The 21250-nt window shown below is 52.4% G+C and overlaps 1 protein-coding gene across 1 annotated transcript; it reads left to right on the top strand.

Annotated features, from left to right (window-relative positions):
- The first annotated feature begins 11833 nt into the window (after positions 1-11833).
- LOC136531558 (uncharacterized) lies at positions 11834-12456 on the top strand. The gene is made up of 2 exons (XM_066524204.1): positions 11834-11907; positions 11991-12456. The coding sequence occupies exons 1-2, from the start codon at positions 11834-11836 to the stop codon at positions 12454-12456; spliced, it is 540 nt and encodes a 179-aa protein (XP_066380301.1).
- The last annotated feature ends 8794 nt before the right edge of the window (positions 12457-21250 follow it).

The following is a 21250-nucleotide window of genomic DNA, read 5'->3' as shown; positions in this document are numbered from 1 at the left end:
TCAAAATTCAATATTGAGAGAGGCGAACCACTTGGTCCACATGCAAGGAAATTCGTGCAACACTGTGGGTACCTTGTAAGGGACAGACTTCCGATCAGTGCCTGTGAATAGAAGCAAAAGATCAACGAGCCTCATGTTAGTTTTGTCTCTGATCTTGATAAGAATTTAATTTGGGATGATATCCTTCAACATTTCACATTGCAAGCAGATGATTATGATGATATCAACTATGATGAATTGAAGGAGCTAGTTCGAAAGTGGGCTATGAAGAAGATGGCCACACAATTCCAGACTTGAAAGAAATCCCTGTACACGAAATACGTCAAGAAGAACCTAACACCCAATTTCAATACTAGGGGCCCGCTCGCGAAGTTGAGGCCCTACTAGAATGATTTTGTATAGTATAATACATCGGAAGAGGGTGAGGAACGGGTGAGAAGGAACTAAGAGAATGCCCGACAGAAGGTATACCACCATGGCATGGGATCAGGTGGCTACGCGACTACCATTCCCAAGTGGGGAAAAATGGAAGCGGACATTCTTGCCAAGGGTATACACTAGAATTACTCAATTGGCCCAAACGTGCGAAGAATTGGTTTTTCGCTCATGGGGGAAGACTGGACCTAGAGACCGAGAAGCTAGTTCATGGCCCAAAACTCGAAAGAGCAACACAAAGATTTTCTTATGCTCTACAAGCTAAAGCTATTGGTGCGTTCAGACCTAATAGAGAGAATGATGAACTGGCGTATGCTATCGAAACTGCTGAACACAGTGGCCGAACGAGAGGTTTAGGACGGAACATTTCTTGGGAGCATGGTTTCCCTAACGACAGAGATACCTATAGAAGCCGGCAGAGAAGGAAGGATGAGGAAGCAGTGCGGATCAGCAGGTTGGAGGAATATGCTCGTGAGTCACGGGAGGCGTTGCTTCAAGCATAGGAGCACGAAAAAGACATGCAAGCTAGAATACAGGACAAAATCATAAAGCAAGTGCAAATAGCAATGAGTGCCCAAAGGCAGGCATCAAATCTAGGAATCAACATTAATATTAGCCCCCTGATCAGTTGAAAAGCAGCTGCGCTTCCACGGAGTTGCCAAATCAAGATGACGCAATGCTACGTTTCCCCGTGGATGACATCACTGCACCGTTTACATCATGTGAGCTACATATTCAAAAGGGAATGCCACAATCATATTGGCTCTCGGTGTTTTTTCTCCTCCAGATCCTACCAAGACACCAAGAATACATGTTGCAATAATACCACCTGGATATGTTAGCGTCTCAGTGGATAGAGTTAACAAATGTTTTAGTGATCTGGCTCTTGACATTCCAGGAGGTGATGGGAAGAAGACTCTAGGAGAAGCAGAGAAGACATTCATACTATGGCGCAAGCGCTACATCATTATTCCCGGGGTCTCTAGTCCACCACCGCTTCCTTAACTGCCAGACAATAGGTGCGGACAAAAGTGAACGAAATAATTTTTTTACTAATTTTCTATTGACATGCATGATTAATAATAACAATTTTTTATACATAATTATTCTTTTTTGTACTCACACAGCAGGGCCTCCGCCAACCTAAGTCCAATTATTTAATCTCTAGATCATCATAGTGCTTCGGACAATAATTATGCAACGCCGCCACCGCCGCCACCTCCAAGGAGGTCTCCAACGGCTGCCCCGCCTGCCTTGATGACCAAGAAGCAGCCAGCTCCTAAGAGGTCCGCCCCGCAAACGAAGCCATTGGCCCACCAGTCGACAAAGAAGAAAGCCTCCTCTAATCCAGTTAATCCCCAAAAACTATCTTACGAGAAAAGTGAAAAGGAATTAAATGCTGCAGTAGAAAAAGATATGAACAGTTTCTTCGAAAAAGTAAGAAAGCAACGAGAAGCGAGGGAGAACCCAGAGAAACTGTACTTGTACCTACCTCCAGATCTTCTAAGAAAGAAGGTGGACCAGAAAAAACAAAAATCTCAAAAGACCCGACCAAAATCGGACTACGACCGCTCTCTCACCAAGTCATTTGAGGCGGCGCAGAAAAAGACTAGAGTAGGGAAAGGTGTTGCACAACTCGGACAACAATCGAAACAATCAGTCCCCCCTCTTGTCATTTGTAATGAATATGGTTCAAACTTAGACTTACTGGACGTCGATTTTGAGGACCTGGTTCGGTTTTACAAGGATATTGGTTTGGACCTTGCCCAAGTGCTCGCTGAAGGATCATCTGCTCCGAAAGTAGATCCTTGGAAGAAATTTAAACATGGAAAGAGTCTATACAACCCTGAGGCCTTAGGTGAACTAGGTACGCAAATGTACCTGCTAAACAAGCGGTACATGGCGGCGTGTGAACGGGGAGAGACATTTGTTTCTGTCAGAGTTAGAAACCAACATTACTTCCATGGTGATGTCGTTATATATGTTGAGTTTTTAGAATTACACCAACTATGTCACCTGGACTCTCTCGACAAAAGTCTCATTAGCTGCTATTGTCTGTAAGTGTGATTATTTTCTACTATTAAAGTGTATATATATAAAGCTACATGTATATATATAAATTATATATCCTCACACTATATTTTTATATATGCAGATATGAGATGACAGAACTCAGAAAGAGAAAGGATAATGATGTTGGTTTCGTTGATCCAAATGTCGTATTCAAACACCCTAATCCCCCGCCTCAATGGAAAGCTGAACTTGAGAAAAATCTCATGAGGTTCTTAGTGAACCAACAAAACAAGGACATACTCCTTCTCCTACAACTTCAGGTGAGTCTTAAATAATTAATGTCGATCATATGGACATTTGTTCAATTATTTGCTTACTAGCTAAGCTATCTCCCATATATATATATATATATATATATATATATATATATATATATATATATATATATATATATATATATATATATATATATATATATATATGTGTGTGTGTGTGTGTGTGTGTGTGTGTATGTGTGTGTGTGTGTTGACTCTAGTTAATGTCGATCATATTTGTGTATAAAAACATATGCAACAATCATTGGATATTGACGGTCATCGATATGGCCAATATTCGGTTAAGCATCTTAGACTCGTTAAGAAAAGAGCAAATAGAGTACCAAGACATGATAGATATTATCCAAGGGTAATTTGGTCTCTCTAGCAACTATATATACCCCAATCTCTTAACTGCAACAATTATTAAAGACCAAATTAATTTTTTATTTTATTAGGCGCAGTGTTTGGAAAAGTTTCATTGAGGAACACCACATGAAACATTGCAAAGCGCCACTAGACGTAATCGCGCACAAAGTAAGTACTAGCTACATTTATATATATATATAATTCAATTAACACCATGCATGCTTTCAATTCACCAGATCTTTTTTCTCATAAAAGTGAGTTCTGAGGCAAGAACATGGGACCAACTACTACGGATACTATGTTTGCGAGTTCATCATGATGTACTAAAAAAGAACTCCTAAAGAGATCCTCAAAGTACATTATATAAATATATTCATATATTCACAATTTCTTTTATTACTCATATATATAAGTAATCACGTGACCAACACACACACACACACACATATATATATATATATATATTAATACTTTTCCTTTTAACTTTTATTGAAGACTCTATGGTTGAATGAAAAAGTCATACGACGTGACCAACTGAAAGCAATTCAAGAGACCATAGCAGGATTTCTTAATGACCAGGTCTTAAACCCCGCCGGCGAGTTCTACAATGACATGAACGAAACATGGAAGCCAAACTAAATGGAGTGAATTTGTTATCCCAAGGATATGATAGAATATACAATACAAGCTTTATTTGTAATATATATACATATTATATGTACATAAAATAACGTACAATATATGTATATGCATGTAATATATACGTTAGTTTCATACTTTAGTTTGTATAAAATGTTCGAACATTATAAGCGTGTAGAATACGTATATTATTAACAGCGTAGAATGCGTATTCGAAAACCAAAATGAATCATCAATTGAAAATAGAAACAAAAAAAGAAAAAAAAAAGAAAACCTTTAGTCCCGGTTGGTAACCGGGACTAAAGGGCCGGCCGACGTGGTTAGGCCAGGAGACCTCTTTAGCCCCGGTTGGTATTACCAATCGGGACTAAAGGTGGACCTTTAGTCCCGGGCGAGAAACCGGGACTAAAGGAGGGACCCTTTAGTCCCGGATTCGTACTCCCGGTTGGGAAATCGGGACTGAAGGGGTTTCCCAACCGGGAGTAAAGCTTGTTTCTGTACTTGTGTAGCATGACAGGGCATAGGGGCCACTGCAAGTGGCTTAAACCGGTGACATGCATGGTACCCACGGCAGCATGCGTGTGCGGTGTCGGTGACATGGTGGCCTCGGTGGCATGGCGGCCATGCAGACTTGGGCAGCCCTGTACTACGACGAGCAGTCTGTTCGTTTCGGCTGAAATGATCGTGGATGATTACTGCTGGCTGGTTTAGTGTGAGAGAAAAATACTGTTCTGTCTTATAATCTACGATTGTTTACGACCAAACGAACATGTTGCATAGGTTGACAACATAATGCTGGTTCGTACATGGCTCCTACGATGGCGTGGCCCGATGGCCACGGTTAAGATAACGTGCAATGACGGTGTCCTTAGCGATCGAGAAGAGTGGTGCGCATAGAGAAAATATTATTGTGCTATCGATGCTAGCGACGACGCAGTGGTCGGTAGACATCAACCTGACAAGAAGTAGCTAGATCTAGTGAGAGTTTGATTGCTCTACTATCGGTCTACCTAACACCATATGTAGGCTCTCATAATTTTGTTACACTTGATATATCTTCTGTCATGTCTCGTCATTGCTATTCTTCTATTATCTCGAGAGCTCAACAGGACGTATTCGAATGGATGAAATCTTTAAAAAAACATAATAAATCATGAAAAGGAAACTCATAAAAGATGGAAACTTGGGGAAAAATAAAGAAACGTGGAAAGACAACACGCGGACCAAACCAGAAAAAAGAAAAAGGAAAAATTGGACGGAATAGAAAAATGATCGAAAGAAATCAAATAGCCGAAACACAGAACATAGTCACGGACCAAGGGGAAATAAAAAAAAAGAATTAAACAATAGAAACCAAAACCAATGGAAAAAAGCAAACAGAAAAATAATTAAAAATAGAAACCAAGTAAGATGAGATATGTATACAAATTTGTACTCTTACTTTTACTCTTGTTTGATTAGAACTCCTATTCTAAATAATAGAAACAAAAGTCACGGTTGGGAAAAAAAAAGCAAACGGACGCAAATTAAAAAAAAAGAAACCAAGATGAGATAGGTATACAAATTTATACTCTTACTTTTACTATTTGATTAGAACTTGTATTCTATTTAGTGTAGAATTTTTATTAAGATTCATGATTGAAGAGATCTATTTGTATTACAATATAATTCCTATCTATCCGACTCTGTATCGCGTTAGACAAGAGCTATTCTAAATCATATGAGCACGGGTTATATATAAGTCCGGACACACGAAACTCTTCATTGTCTGGTATTTAGAGGGAGACGGACCAAAAAAATGGATGGACAAAAAAAAATAGCCGGAAATTTTGCCTCTTTAATATTAGGTATATAGAGGTATAGATTATGTCTCTTGAAATTAGTTTGATTTCAGTTTAAACCAAGCCTAAATGAATTCAATAAAAATATGTAACAAACTATACGTTCCAATAGAATGCTCGGTCATATTTGATAGTTGAATATAGTGCCCATCAGCACCTAAAATCAAAGAATTTGTACTAAGACCGTACATCTCTAGCTAAGGTATCTAAATTTGCAAACACCTTCCATGCCTATTACTAGAACATTTGATCTACGTATGCCTTTCTGTTGTCCTGTCTCTCTTATTGATTGGAGTAAGACATGCACCGCCATAGGTTGGCTTAGGTTTTTTATCATGCGTTTCCAGGTCCATTTCACAATGCAGGGATATATTTAAAGAGAATTCTCTGTGTACCCCTAGAAAAATGGTCTCTCCTTCTGTGCCCTTGAAATAATCGTTGTGACTTCTATACCCGTTTTAAAATTCTCTCATATATTTATATTGGACACTATTGAGTGACTACAAAATAATGTAACAAAAGAAAAAGTTACTAGCGAAGCATTCATTAGCAATTCATACCGGCATGCGAGAACCATTGACTCTCGAAATTATTGTTGTCCCTCCATAGACAAACCCAGGAAGATCTGCCATTATTGAGTTGCAGGAAAATGTCACCCTAAACACTCTACATACATGCATACTCAATGCTCATCTACCATACTTGGAGCACATATCAAGAACCCCATTCGCCTAAGCCATAACCTGGTTGACTGAATATGCAACCTTCTTGGTCGACGCTGGCACAAGCCACACTAGGCCAGCTATCCACCAGACAGAGAGATCGAGTACTCATGCTGCAGCCTCTGGGACATTTAGGAGACAAAATCAGGGTGAGGAAATTCGTCCATGATGTCCCATGTGTACAAAGAATTGTGTGAGAGACTATAGCGTGTTGTGCTTGATAACGTAGGATGCGAAATGGTGGTCCACGCATCCTTCAAGGAGCTGATCATCGGGAGGGGCCGCATGGCATAGAAAATACTCAAACTAGGGTGAGATGTGAACCAGACGGTATATCTAAAGCTCTAATTACCACTTAATGGGACGGGGTCCCGATCTTTCGTCAAGTGAAGATAACTATCATTTTGGTTTGAACACGACGCATCGATCCGGCTTCAGATCAAAAGAACCAAACTCTGCAACCTGAAGACCACGATTCATATGGTTATCAACCATGTCACAATCCAGTTGACCTCACCGAGAAGGCTAATCCCTACCTACAAAACAAAGAACACAAGCAAGAACTAGAAAGAATGCAGCTCAATGAAGTGGCAACTGTAGATGTATGAATAAGATCACAAAAGTGGGGTCTCATAACCGATGATGGCGACTGTTAAATGATAGATAGATCTTTAACAAAACCCAAAAATTAACTTTGGCGATGATGATTGACTCAATATAAAGTGTTTAGGATGTGATACCCCCTGGATGCACCCCCTAATGAGCTCTAAGACGATACAGGCCCAAGAAACCAAAAGACAACACAACACCCTGGCAGGTTATGGATGCTGACTTGTTTCGACAACTTCCATTGACTCTAGTTGAAAAACCAAATCCATTCGTTATCATATTATGAAATTATCTTTTCATGCATAGGTGGAATATCGAATATGGAGTCCGTATGCGTCATGGGCATCTGTTTTACTGTAGGCTAGTCCTGGAGGCTGAGGCAAACTCAAACTCGAGTTGGACAGGGCCTCTCGCTTGAGTTGGAGGTCCTTGTTGGTCTTCTCCGCTTGCACACTGTCGGTGTTTTGGACCGGCGGGCCCTCAACCGACTAGTGAAAGTGTACTACGTGCCCCTAATCCCGGATGGTGATGCAAAGAGACACAAGGTTTATACTGGTTTAGGCAATAGGTGCCCTACGTCCAGTCTAAGAGAGCGATCTTGTATTCCTTGCACCGAGGTGCTTGTAGTAGGGGCTTACAAGCTGGGCGAGAGAGGGAGCTAGTCCCAGGTCTCTGCGTAGAGTGGAGTGGGTTGCTTGAGATGTTGATCTCTTGCAGTGAGGAAGCATGCGTGTTACAGAGCGTTGTGCGTTACTGGCCCATGTGTGTCCCCTCTCTAGAAGCAGCCCCGGTCACTCCCTTTTATAGTCGAAGGGAGACACGGGGGCGGTACATGGATTTGCTACGTGGCGTTTTGTGAGCAGAGGCGGTATGTCCAAGCCCTGTAGCTCGTCGCTGTGGCGGCATGGTCGGTGGAGCAGCCTTGTCCTCGGTGCGCTGGAGCGACGCGCCGGTCACGCCTGATCCTATGCGACGTGGGAGCTCCTACGGCTTGACACAGGGCATGGCACGTACTACGGACGATGTGCCAGTCCCAGAGTGCTGACAACGTGGAGAGCCGACGCCTAGTCGGTGCAGAGGCTGAACCATTGTGGGGGGGGGCTCAGTGGGCGTGAGTCCTGAGGCTACAGGAACCCGAAAGTGATAGCTGAGGCTCGGAGAGAGCGGCTGGTCCTATACGCTGATTCTGAGGCTACAGGGACCCGGACTTGACTCTCCACGCCGTGCAATCCTTGGAGCAGGGGTTAGGCAGCACAGTACAGCACGGGTGTCAGTCATGGGCACAGTGCCGAGCACAGCGGCCGGTAACCCCTGCCCCATCTCGTCTCGGATGGCATGGCGTCGATGTGACTCCCATCTCGTCGGCCACTCCGCTGTATCGAGCCGTCGTTTGGCTGACGTCGCGGGAGTGGTTGGTCGCGTTGGTTGGATGTGACGTCCTGTCAGAGAAGTCGGTCAAGGCGGAGGTGACAGGGTTGATGCCGAGCCAGCCTCGAGCGAGTCGGAGAATCGGTACCTCATCCGAGGCCTTGTGGCGCGGGGCCTCGGGTGAGGCGGAGAATTAGTACCTCGTCCGAGGCCTTATGGGTGGGGCCTCGGGTGAGTCGAAGAATCGGTACCTCGTCCGAGGCCTTACGGGCGGGGCCTTGGGCGAGGCGGAGAATTGGTACCTCGTCCGAGGCCTTACGGGCGGGGCCTCAGGCGATGCGGAGAATCGGTACCTCGTCCAAGGCCTTACGCGCGGGGCCTTGGTCGAGTCGGAGAATCGGTACCTCGTCCGAGGCCTTGTGGTTTCATTCTGGGCCGAGCCCGCTTCGGGTGAGCCTAGATACTATTCGGGTGAGCCTAGATACTATTCGAGGTGAGCCTAGATACTATTCGAGGTGAGCCTAGATACTATTCGAGCTGGGCTTCAGATAAGGTGGGGGTTTGCCGGCGATTATCTCTTGGCTTCGATATTTACAAGGCCTAAGCGATTTTTTTGGTTCTTGCTTAGGGGACCCCTTTTTATGGTACCCGACAGTAGCCCCCGAGCCTCGGGGAGAGTGTGAGCGCTCTCCCTGAGGTTTTGACGAGACTTGGCTTGCAGCAGCTCCTGACGGGATGGTGTTTCGTACTCAAGGCTTCGGTGGGTGCGCGCGAGCGCACCCGCCGGGTGTAGCCCCCGAGGCCCTAGAGGAGTGGATTTATTCCTCTAGGGGCTTTTTTCATGTTGAGTGAGGGGTTTTATTACATTTACCGAGCCCCCGAGTGCGAGTTTAGGTCGCTGGGTCTCGGCTTGGTTGCAGGAAGAGCCCCTGAGCCTCTGCTCGGAGCAAGAGGGCGATCAGGAGTTTCCCTATCTTTTTTGCGCGGCCCTCGCGCATCCTTTTTGTTTGGAAGGAGGGGTGTTTATCGCGTTTGTCGAGCCCCTAAGTGCGAATTCGGGTCGCTGGGTCTCGGCTTGGCTGTAGGAAGAGCCCCCGAGCCTCTGCTCGGAGCAAGAGGGCGATCAGGAGTTTCCTTGTCTTTTTTTTGGGGCCCTCGTGCATCCTTTTCGTTCGGAAGGAGGGGTGGAGTATGCCAGGCTACCCTCAGTGGGCGCGAGCAGTGACACCTCCGGTGAGCTGTTATCGGGTAAGTCCGAGTGGAGGCCCGTGCCCCATTCGATAGGGATTGACTAGCGGTCCAGAGACGCACTCCAAAAGTACCAGAGGGCTTCTCTAGTGGGTCCCAGGGCCGTTCGATTGGCCTCGGGGGCTCGGTGCCTCCCTACGGTGGGACCCCATTCAGAGGCCTCCCTATCGGTCTCGGACACGACTTAGGGCATCCCAAGCAATTGCTTGCTTGGGCCTCGGCCATGTACGGGCTTGCCCATAGTCATCCCTGACTCTGTTTGTCCTGGGGCGGCTGTCGAGACCCTCGGGGGCCTAGCCTTCGAACCCCTGAACCGTAACGGGCTCGGTGCCCAGTTCCTTAGTCTGAAAGGAATCGGGTGGGGGATATTCCCTTCCCATCGGCTGGCGACAGCGGGTGCGCCTTTTGAGGTGGTTCTTTGGGGAGACGGAACGGCGCCTGCCGTTGCTGCGGTCGAATGCGACGCGACATCTGTGGATGGGATGTTACCGTGTGCGCGCGATTAATAGGGAAAAGGTGGACGCGTGGGCGGTTTGGTTGGATCCGGATTAACTGCGCTAGATCTGAGGGAAACTTCCCCGGTTTCATCGCCCGTCCATTTCGCCCTCTTTCCTCCCTCATAAATACATGAAGAGCCACGCTCCACCCCTCCTTACCTTGCCTGCATTCGCCCTTTCTTCCTTCGAGCGGTTACTAAGAATAGAGGAAGAGAGCGCCAGGGAGAAGAAGGGAGAAGGGGGAGGAAAGGCGAGAGAGAGATAGCAAGAGCACGCCTTACCACCGTAGCCACATTCTCCACCGCCCCCATGGCCAGCGGCGCTGTTGTCGTCTAGGCGGATCCTTGGGGCTCGTCCGACGTGTCCGTGGTGACGCTACAGTCGCTCGTCGACGACGGTCTCCTCCGCCTGATCACCGACCCCAACAGACCAGAGTGGATTGCTCCAGGGGGTGAGCCGGAGCCGAGGTCGCGCGATGGCTACATCGTGAGCTTCGTGGCCTTCCACGAGCGTGGCCTTGGCTTGCCGGCGGACCGTTCATGCGGGCACTCCCGAATTACTATGGTGTGGAGCTCCACAACTTCAACCCCAACTCCATCGCGAAGGCGGCCATCTTCGTCGCCATCTACGAGGGGTACCTTGGCATCACCCCCCACTGGGAGCTGTGGCTCCACTTCTTTCGGGTGGGGCTCAACACCAAGCCGACGGGCACGACGGGCACACTGAAGGCGTAGAGGGCCGGCGGCTGCACTCTCCAAGTGCGCCAAGACAGGCAGCCCTTCTACATCCCAGCCCAGCTCGCGTCGTCCAACCGTTGCTGGTACAACAGCTGGTTCTACCTCCGCAATGATGATGGTGGGCTTCCCCCTATACCGAGCGGGTTGTGGAGAGCCAGCCGGAGAGGTGGAGGTACGGCGTCCCATTGGCTGATCAGCCCAAGCTGCAGCCGCTCCTGAAGGCGCTGGAGAGGCTGTGTAGCCACGGCCTTACGCTCGCCGTTGTCGTGGCGGCCTTCCACCGCCAGAGGGTGCTGCCGCTGATGGCTCAGCAGCAACGCCTGTTTGAGATGACACCGGGTGAGCCAATCGACGACATCTGGTTGTCTACCGTCGCCCTTTCCGACGAGGAGGTTCTGCGTCGGGTGAGAGAGACGGTGGAGGGGCGGCAGAGGAGCAGTGATCTGAACCCGTTCCCGATGCGCCCGTCACGGGGGTACATCTCTCTGGTGAGTCACGCACCGTTGTGGCCCCCCGAGGCCTCCTTGCCCCTTACATTTTCAATCTGTTCCCTTATTTGTGTTTGTCATTCCTGTAGGGGATGAGGGATGTGCGAGCCTCCCCGCCGCCCATTCCCGAGGACGTAGAGCGGCGGGCGGCGAACAGGGCGCACGCCGAGGCGTACAAGGAGCAGAAGGACGCCGAGGAGGCAAGGCACAAGAGGAAGAGTCTCGAGCACGATGAGCTAGAGAAACGTCGCCGGCAACCGCTGTCGATGGACTCTTCGAGCAATGATGATGAGAGCGAGGCGGGGCGTCAGCAAGCGGCCCAGCGTCTCCAGGAGGAGGAGGAGAGGGCGCCTCGGGGCTGGTGATCGCTCGCCCCAAGGCCGAGGCTGACACGCTCAAGACACGAGCATTGGGGAAGCGCGCCGTCAGCCCGATGGGCTCGACGGTGGAGGTGGAGTAGGCGACGGCGGGGGCGACACAACCGCCTTCATAGAGGGCCGAGGAGGCGTTGGAGTCTAGCGAGGGCCGGCCGGTACCGGTGGACACGGGGGCCATGCCACTGCCGCTGCCACCGCCGTCGTCGAGGACGAGGGACGCGGTGCGGAAGCTATTGTGTCCCCGTTCGAGGTAAGTGTTTTGTCAGTGGAGTTTGTAGCATCTCCCACTCGTTCTTTGGTCGTATGCTGACCTCGTGAGTGCTTTGCCTTCAGCCGGAAGTGTCAGGTGGAAGCGCCCGCCCTGGCACCACGTAAGGCACTCAAGGTGAGCACCAGCTCCACCGCCCGATGGGTAGTGAACGCGCAGGCCGCCCTATGGCATGGCGCAGCATCGGCCAGGGCCAACCCGAAGGAGCCGGTCGCCCAAGGAGAAGCTACCGAGGCGGCCACGAAGCAAGCGTGGGAGGAGACGCCTATGCCCCGCGAGGCCGGGGCCCTCGAGTTAGGTGAAGCCGAGGCGCCTTCAGTCGCTGAGGCCACCGAGGGTGAGGCCGAGGCCCCTAGGACCTCCGAGGTCGAGGTGGCAGAGGCCGGGGCATCCAGGGCTTCCAAAGCTGAGGTGGCGGACGCCGGGGCTCCTAGGACCACCGAGGCCGAGGTGACAGAGGCTGGTGCTCCCAGGACCACTGAGGCCGAGGTGGCAGAGGCTGGCTTGGGCACGGCGGAGCCGGTGGCCTAGGATGCGGAGACAGAGGTGGGGCAAGATTCGATACCGCCCCTGGTCCAAGACCCGCCGCCGTCACAGGAGAGCGCACGGGAGGTGGAGATTCAATCAATCTCCTCCAACGATACTTCTCGGGGGAAAGAGGTGGCGGACGCTGAGGCGGCTAGCACCGTGGAGCAGCCAGCTCTGACTTCTGGCGAGGGGAGCTCGGCCCTCGTCCGGGTACAACCCGAGCCCCGCGGGTGGGATAGCCCGCGTGTCTTGTGGCGGAGCCGGGACGACTCTAAGGGGGAACCTCTGTTCACCCTCGAGGACGTGGACGAGGGGAGGCGCTGGGGCTCCTTCGAGCAATTCCGCCAGCTGGCGGAGCGGTCACTACGGACAGCGCTGTCCGTTGTGGCTGACGACCTGCCCGGCGTTGCCTAGGTACGCGCTTTCCTTTCTCGTACCGTGTCGTCTTTTTCCCGAGTTTTCCTCGTAGTGCTTGACGTTTGTTCTGCCTATCCAGGAGCTCGAGGCCCGGTCCCTCGAGAAGTCGATGTTCCTCCGGCGGGAGAGGGACATATAGGACCAACTCCGGCAGCAGAAGGACTTGCTCGCTAATGCCAATGAGCTTCTATCGGCGCGGAGCATGGAGGTGGAGGACCTCCACCTTCGCTGTGCTGATATGAAGGCCGAGGCGACCATGGCTTGGGAGCAGGCCATCCCTTTAGCAGCGCGGATCAAGGAGCTAGAAGAGGAACTGACCTGGGTGGCCGGCGAGCGGGACACCTTCAGGTCCCTGGCCGAACAAGTGGCGGCCTCTACCAAGGTCGTCGCTGGGCAGCTGGGGCGGAGTAGGGCGCGCACCTACTGACGAAAGGTGCCCTGGCAGAGGCTGTCAAGGTGGCCGAGGCCTCCCAGGTTGAGTCCTTAACCTAGAAGGAAAAGGCCGAGGGTGAGTCCTGTTGAGCCGCGCCCCTTGTTTTATTTGTTTTTCTTGCGTTCGACCCCTAACTCCTCGATGCGACGTAGAGCTGGAGAGGGAGGCTTCCAGGGCGGCCGAGGCCTCTCGGGTTGAGGTCCAAAACTGGAGGGAGAAAGCTGAGGGTGAGTCTCATAGGCTTGCGCCCCTGTTCAGCTTGTTTTTCTTTCGTGCTTAACCCCATCCCGCCTGTCTTGGTGCAGGGTTGGAGAAGGAGGTCACCCGGGCAGCTGAGGCCTCCGTCGCAGTGCAGGCGGTGCTCGAGGCCGAGATCCAGGAGCACAACGCGCTACAGAGCGCCGCCCATACCGCCTACAAGGCCCTGGAGGTCGGAGGGGTTGAGTCGGGCAGCTACCTCGGGAGCCGCTTGATCGCGTTGAGCGGCCGAGTCCACGAGCAGCTTCGGGGGCGCTACATACGGGCGTCAAGCGCACCCTGGCCGTTGTCTCCTCGCACTACGCTGGCATTGACCTCGAGGCCGTCAGCGACGGTTACGTCGTGGCTGAGGATGACGAGAAGGCCGAGGAGGAGGTCATGAAGCTGGTGGAGGCGGCTGAGGCTCCTGGCACGGCACTAGCCAGGTTGTTCGAAGAGGAGGTGGTTCCTCCTACGTCGACCGCCGACGCTGGCGACCCGGAGTTTTTACCTGGGCTAAAGGGGCCATGTAAATAGATTAGGACTTACATCATTGTACCATGATGCTTGTGGCTGTCGAGGCCTTTTTAAAGTATTTATGCATATACGCTTTTTAACCGTTTTTTATTGTATTTCCGAGCCTCTGCCCTCTGTCTCGTCTTTGAGCATATCTCTTGCAAAAAACTTCCTCGGAGCGTAAGTTGCCCTTCGGGCAAAAGGTGGTGAGGGAGTTGCCATAGCCTAGAGGCATAGGCCATCTCGCGGCTCGGCCAGCCTTTTGCCCTGAGACAGACTTTCGGTCCTTAGGTTTTTTACAATCGATTTGTCAGAGTACGCGAGAGAGTTTGGCATAGGATTTTTTTCAAAAATCGACTAAAAACGGTGTCTGGGACTTAGGGGGTCCCCCTTGTAGCCCCCGAGGGAGGCTCAGTTCTACAGAGCCAGAGCTGAGTCTCCCTTATAGCGTTATCGTAACGCCGATCTCCCATCGATGGGCTCGGGGGGTTTCTCGAAAAATTAGAACAACTAAAGAACACTTCTTTATTGTATTTCGAGAAACAATGTATATAATGCTTGGAAATTTAAGGGTAGAAGCAATGTAGCTGTTCTATGTTCCAAGCGTTGGTGAGGATTTCACCCTTCTCGTTGGCTAGCTTGTAGGTCCCAGGCTTTAACACTTGGACGATGATGTACGGCCCTTCCCATGGCGGGGTCAGCTTGTGGCGGCCCTTATTGCTCTGCCTTAGTCTTAGCACCAGGTCGCCCACTTTCAGATCTCGGCTTCGAATGCGCTGGGCTTGATAGCGTCACAGGGCTTGCTGGTACTTGGCCGAGTGTAGCAGCGCAATGTCTCGGGCTTCCTCCAGTTGGTCGAGGGCATCCTCACGGGCAGTGCGGTTGCTTTGCTAGTTGTAGGCCTGTAGCCTCGGGGAACCATACTCCAAGTCAGTGGGGAGGATGGCCTCAGCTCCATAGACCAGGAAGAACGGTGTGAACCCCATGGCTCGGCTCGGAGTGTTCCTTAGGCTCCAGATGACCGACGGGAGTTCGGCAAGCCATTTCTTGCCAAATTTCTTCAACCAGTTGTATATTCTTGGCTTGAGAACCTGTAGGATCATGCCGTTGGCACGTTCTACTTGGCCATTTGTCCTAGGGTGTCCTACGGCCGACTAGGCCACACGGATGTGGTGGTTGTCGTAGAACATCAGGAACTTGTGGCCGGTGAATTGTGTCCCATTATCAGTGATGATGTTGTTTGGAACCCCAAACCTATGGATGATATCAGTGAAGAACAGCACCGCTTGCTCGGATTTGATTTGAGTGATCGGATGAGCCTCGATTCACATGGAGAACTTGTCAATAGCTACCAGCAAATGGGTATAGCCCCCGAGGGCCTTCTGTAGAGGCCCAACCATGTCCAGCCCCCACACGGCGAATGACCATGTAATGGGGATGGTTTGGAGGGCTTAGGTCGGGAGGTGCGTCTGCCACGCATAATATTGGCATCCCTCGCAGGAGCGTACCAGCTTAGTGGCATCAGCAACCGCCGTTGGCCAGTAGAACCCTTGGCGGAAGGCGTTTCCGATGAGTGTGCGAGGCGCTGCATGGTGCCCGTAGGCTCCTGCTTGCAAGTCCCAAAGTAGGGCTTGGCCTGCCTCGGTGGTGATGCACCGTTGGAGGACGCCAGATGGGCTTCGCCTGTACAACTCGCCATTGCTGGGGACATAAGTTTTGGCTCATCGCGCAAGCCATCAGGCTTCGGTCCTGTCTGCAGGAAGCTCTCCTCGAACGAGGCAATCAAGGAACGGGACAAGCCAGTCCGTGCCCTGGTTGGCCTCAGGAGGCTCCGCGTTGATTTCCATGGCCTCGGGCTCGGCCGCAGGGGTCTCGGTGACAGAGGGGGCCTCAGGCCCTACGGTGGGCTCGACCGGTGGGCCCTCTTCTGCCGCCGAGGCGTAGTCGATGGAAGGATTATGGAGGTCTCTGGTGAAGATGTTTGGGGGGACCGGGGCCCGTGCCGACGCCATCTTTGCCAGTTCGTCCACGGCCTCGTTGAATTTTCACGCGATGTGGTTGAGTTCAAGGCCGTCGAACTTGTCTTCTAGGCGACGTACCAACTTGCAGTATGCCTCCATTTTGGGGTCATGGTAGTTCGACTCCTTCATCACTTGATCGACGATGAGCTATGAATCGCCCCATATGTCGAGCCACCGTACTCCAAGTTCAATGGCGATCTGTAAGCCGTTGACGAGGGCTTCGTACTCGGCTGCGTTGTTGGAGGCGGCGAAGTGGAGCCGGATCATGTAGTGCATGTGCACTCCAAGGGGTGAGATGAAGAGCAAACCCGTGCCTGCCCCGGTCTTCATCAGGGACCCATCAAAGTACATGGTCTAGCATTCTGCCTAGATTTGAGCAGGTGGCAGTTGGGTGTCGGTCCACTCAGCCACAAAATTGGCCAAGACCTAGGATTTAATTGCTTTCCGAGGCGCAAAAGACAGGGCTTTCCCCATGAGTTCAATGGCCCACTTGGCTATTCTACCCGAGGCCTCCCGGTTCTGGATTATCTCTCCCAGAGAGAAAGACGACACCACGGTCACCGGGTGGGACTCAAAGTAGTGACGCAGCTTGTGTCAAGCCAAGACTATGGCATAGATCAGCTTCTGGATGTGGGGGTAGCATGTCTTAGTCTCAGAGAGCACCTCGCTGATGAAGTAAATAGGTCTTTGGATGGGTAGAGCATGCCCCTCTTCCTACCTCTCGACCACTACGGCCGCGCTTACCACTTGGGTCATTGCGGCGACATAGAGTAAGAGGGCCTCGCCCTTGGTCGGAGGCACCAGGATTGGAGGATTGGTGAGCAGTGCCTTGAGCTTAGTGAGGGCTTCTTCGGCCTTCGGGGTCCAAGAAAAGCGTTCAGATTTTCTCAAGAGGCGATACAGAGGCAAGCCTTTTTTGCCAAGGCGCGAGATGAAGTGGCTCAAGGCCGCAAGGCATCCCATAACCCTCTGCACTCCCTTGATGTCTTGGATTGGTCCCATGTTGGTCACGGCCGAGACCTTCTCTGGGTTGGCCTCGATGCCACGCTCCGAGACTATGAATCCCAAGAGCATGCCTTGGGGGACCCCGAAGACACACTTCTCGGGGTTGAGCTTGATGCCCTTCTCTCTGAGGCATTTGAAGGCTATCTCCAAGTCATCAACGAGATCACTGGCCTTTCTGGACTTGACCACGATGTCGTCCACATAGGCCTCGACAGTTCGCCCGATGTGCTCGCCAAAGACCTGAGTCATGCACCGCTGGTATGTGGCCCCTGCGTTTCTGAGGCCGAATGGCATAATCACATAGCAGTACATGCCAAATGGGGTGATGAAAGAAGTCATGAGCTGGTCGGATTCTTTCATCTTGATTTGATGGTAACCAGAATACGCATCAAGGAAAGATAGGGTTTCGCATTCCGCAGTGGAGTCGATGATTTGGTCGATTCGAGGTAATGGGAACGAAACCTTTGGACATGCTTTATTCAAACCGGTGCAGTCTACACACATCCTCCACTTCCCATTTTTCTTCCTAACTAATATAGGATTAGCTAACCACTCTGGATGGGACACTTCCTTGATGAATCCGGCCGCCAAAAGCATCTGCACCTCCTCGCCGATAGCCCTGTGCTTTTCCTCATCGAATCGGCGTAGGCGCTGCTTCACTGGTCCGGAGCCGGCCCGGATGTCCAAGGCGTGCTCGGCGACCTCCCTCGGTATGCCCGGCGTGTCCGAGGGACTCCACGCGAATACATCGGCATTTGCGCGGAGAAAGTCGACGAGCACGGCTTCCTATTTGTTGTCTAGGGTGGCGCTGATCCTCAGTGCCCGGTCGTTGGAGCAAGTGGGGTCGACCAGGACGAGCTTGATGGCCTTTGTGGGCTCGAAAGTCCCAGCATGACGCTTGGTGTCGGGCGCCTCGCTACCGAGTCGATCGAGGTTGACGATGAGAGTCTCGGCCTCCACGAGAGCCTCGACGTACTCGATGCATTCGACGTCGCAGTCATATGCATGCTCATACATGGACTCGATAGTGATGATGTCGTTGGGGCCTGGCATCTTGAGCTTGAGGTAGGTGTAGTTGGGGACCGCCATGAAATTGGCGTAGCACAGGCACCCCAGGATGGCGTGATAGGTCCCCTTGAACCCAACCACCTCGAAGGTGAGGACCTCCTTGCGGTAGTTGGAGGGAGTGCCAAAGCAGATGGGCAAGTCGATGCGCCCAAGCGGTCGTGTGCGTTTCCCTGGCATGATGCCATAGAAGGGGGCGGCATCGCCTCGAAGCCATGACTGGTCGAGCTCCAGGAGCTCCAGGGTGTTGGCATAGAGGATGTTGAGATCGTTGCCTTCGTCCATCAACACCTTGGTGAGCCAGGTGTTGCCGATGATCGGGTCGATGACGAGTGGGTACTGCCTGGGTTTTGGGACATATCAGGGTGGTCATCCCGATCAAAGGTGATCGCCTCCCGAGACCAGTCGAGGTACAGGGGAGCGGCCACCTTAACCAAGAAGACCTCCCGGCGCTCCTTCTTTCACTGACACGCCGTGAGGCACACTGAAGGCCCACCAAAGATCATGAAGGCGTTATGCACCTCGGGGAACCCGTCATCCTTGTAGTTGTCCCTATCGCCGGCGCCCTTCTTCTTGGCATCATCGTTGGGGAGCCTGAGCTTGGCGTAGTAACGCCGAAGCATGGTGCATTCTTCGAGGGTGTGCTTCACCGGGCCCTAGTGGTAAGGGCAAGGCTTCTTAAGCATGTCGTCGAAGAGCCTAGGGCCTCTGACAGGGCCTCGGGGATTCTTGCGATCTGCAGCCATGACTAGATCGGCCTCGAGGGCCCCCAGCTTCCCCCGACGACCCTTTTTATTTTTCCTAGGGAGGTGGAGGGACGAGGCCCCGGGGGCCTCGTCCCTCCGCTTCCCCTTAGCGTCATTGTCGGGGAAGATGGCCCCGACAGCCTCTTCACCCGAGGCGAAGTTGGTGGCGATGTCGAGGAGCGCGGCCGCCGTGGTTGGTACGTTTTGGCCTAACTCTCAGACCAGGTCTCGGCAGGAGGTGCCAGAGAGGAATGCCTGGATAATTTCTGAGTCACCGACGTGGGGCAACTCGGTGCATTACTTGGAGAAGCATCGGATGAAGTCTCAGAGAGACTCGTCTGGCATTTGGCGACAACTCTTGAGGTCCTAGGAGTTCCCGGGGCGCACGTATGTGCCCTAGAAATTCTCGACGAAGACCTTTACAAAGTCACGCTAGTTGTTGATCTGCAAGGGAGGGAGGTGTTTGAGCTAGGCTCGCGCCGAGTCTGACAGGAACAAGGGGAGGTTGCGGATGATGAGCAGGTCATCGTCCGTGCCACCTAGCTGACAAGCTAGGTCGTAGTCGGCCAGCCATAGCTTAGGATTGGTCTCGCCGCTGTACTTTGAGAGGTTGGCCGGTTGCTGAAACCGGGCCGGGAACTGGGCACCGCGGATGGCCTTGCCGAAGACTCGAGGGCCAGGTGGCCTAGGAGAAGGACTATGGTCCTCCCCACTATCATAGCGACCGCCTTGGTGTGGGTGGTAACCTCGGGCGGGCCCATCGTTGTCGTGGCACCGTCGTCTGCTGACCACATCGTGGTCGCCTTGCGCTTCGCGTCGGTCACCGAGGCGGTCGTGTACCGAGGGGGCCATATTGGCTGTCGGTGCCCGAGTAGGCTCGTGACGAACCGAGGCCTCTCTATCCTGCCGAGGCGATGCTGCGGGTAGTTCCGAGGTGCCCCCACACCGTTGAGAAGCAGAACTTTCGTCCTGCTATACCACGGCGGTCTCAAGGAGGTCTCGGAGCTCGCCATAGACCCGTCGTCCCTCCACGGTAGAGGGCTCGGGGGCATTGTCCGGAGTAGCATCGCTGCTACCGCGACGTTCTGGCTAGCGCGATTGAAGATAGGGGGTTGCTCGCCCCGTTCATCGTTGTTGATGCGGTGGTTGATGTTTTGAGCCCTCCGCCGGGCTGCTTCGCCATCACTGCAACCCCGCTGCTCTTGCTTGAGAGTGTCTCAGAGCTGCTGCAGAAGGAGTCGGTCTTGTTCAACCTTGGCCTGAAGCTCATGGAGCTGCTCCAGGTCTAGGCGTCGAAGTTCCTTGGGTGCGGGGTTCTCGTTCCGCGCTGCTAGGGGCTCGACGTGTGGAGGTGTGGGGTTGCCTACCCCCTCGTGGGGTGGGAAGCGACTGCCTACCCCTTCGTCCTCATCGCTCACGCTCGGCATCCCGAGCTCGATGTTGAAGCACTCACGAGTGGGATCGTAAGTGTCTTCGTCATCGGAGTCAGAGTAGCCGAAGCAGTAGTCGCTCGCGGCCATGAAGCGGCGCATGGCTTTAGGGTCGCGAAGCCCGGAGAAGTCCGCTCTGGCTCATGCCTCATCCTCCACCGAGGAGTCAGCGTGGGTGTGGGTCGGGGTTGTGATGATGAGGTCGAGGGCAAAATGTTGGTAGGCGGCGGCATTGCCCAACCCGAAGGGGTACGGGGATGGTGTCGTCGCCGGGCTCCGCTCCACCGGAGTTGACTCCTCAGGAGGTAGCGGGGCAGAGCTTGATGACGGGGCATTGCTGTGCACCACCGGCGTCTTTCCCTTACCCAGGCTTAAGCTAGACAGGTCCCCAGCCAGGGACTTTGTACCAGCAGCCGGGTATGGGGTACTGGCGGAGCGTGGTGCGTCGCCCTGAGCTTGCACGGTGTCGGGGTGATCCCGCCCGCGTCGTGCCTGGCGAGCGCGATGAGAGCGGCAGCCCAGGCGCTGCCTACGCCTGGGCTACTGGTGCATGATGTCGTCGTTGGTCGATGGGGCTCTAGGTGGGAGGAGTACCATATCGTACTCATATCCTAGAGACATGAACTCTAGGCTCCCGAACTAGATCACCATGCCAAGATGCAGCGGTCACATGGGGTCTGCCATTCGGAACCTGTTGGGATGACTAAGATGACACGCAGTGTGCCCCCTACCTGGCGCGCCAACTGTCGGTGTTTTGGACTAGCGGGCCCTCAACTGACTAGTGAAAGTGTACTGCATGCCCCTAATCCCGGATGGTGATGCAAAGAGACACAAGGTTTATACTAGTTCAGGCAATAGGTGCCCTACGTCTAGGCTGAGAGAGCGATCTTGTATTCCTTGCACCGAGGTGCTTGTAGTAGGGGCTTA

Source organism: Miscanthus floridulus, unplaced genomic scaffold, assembly GCF_019320115.1.
Source record: "Miscanthus floridulus cultivar M001 unplaced genomic scaffold, ASM1932011v1 fs_373_2_3, whole genome shotgun sequence".
NCBI lineage: Eukaryota > Viridiplantae > Streptophyta > Magnoliopsida > Poales > Poaceae > Miscanthus > Miscanthus floridulus.
Note: the sequence above shows the minus strand (reverse complement) of the source record. Positions and strands in the feature narration are given on the sequence as shown.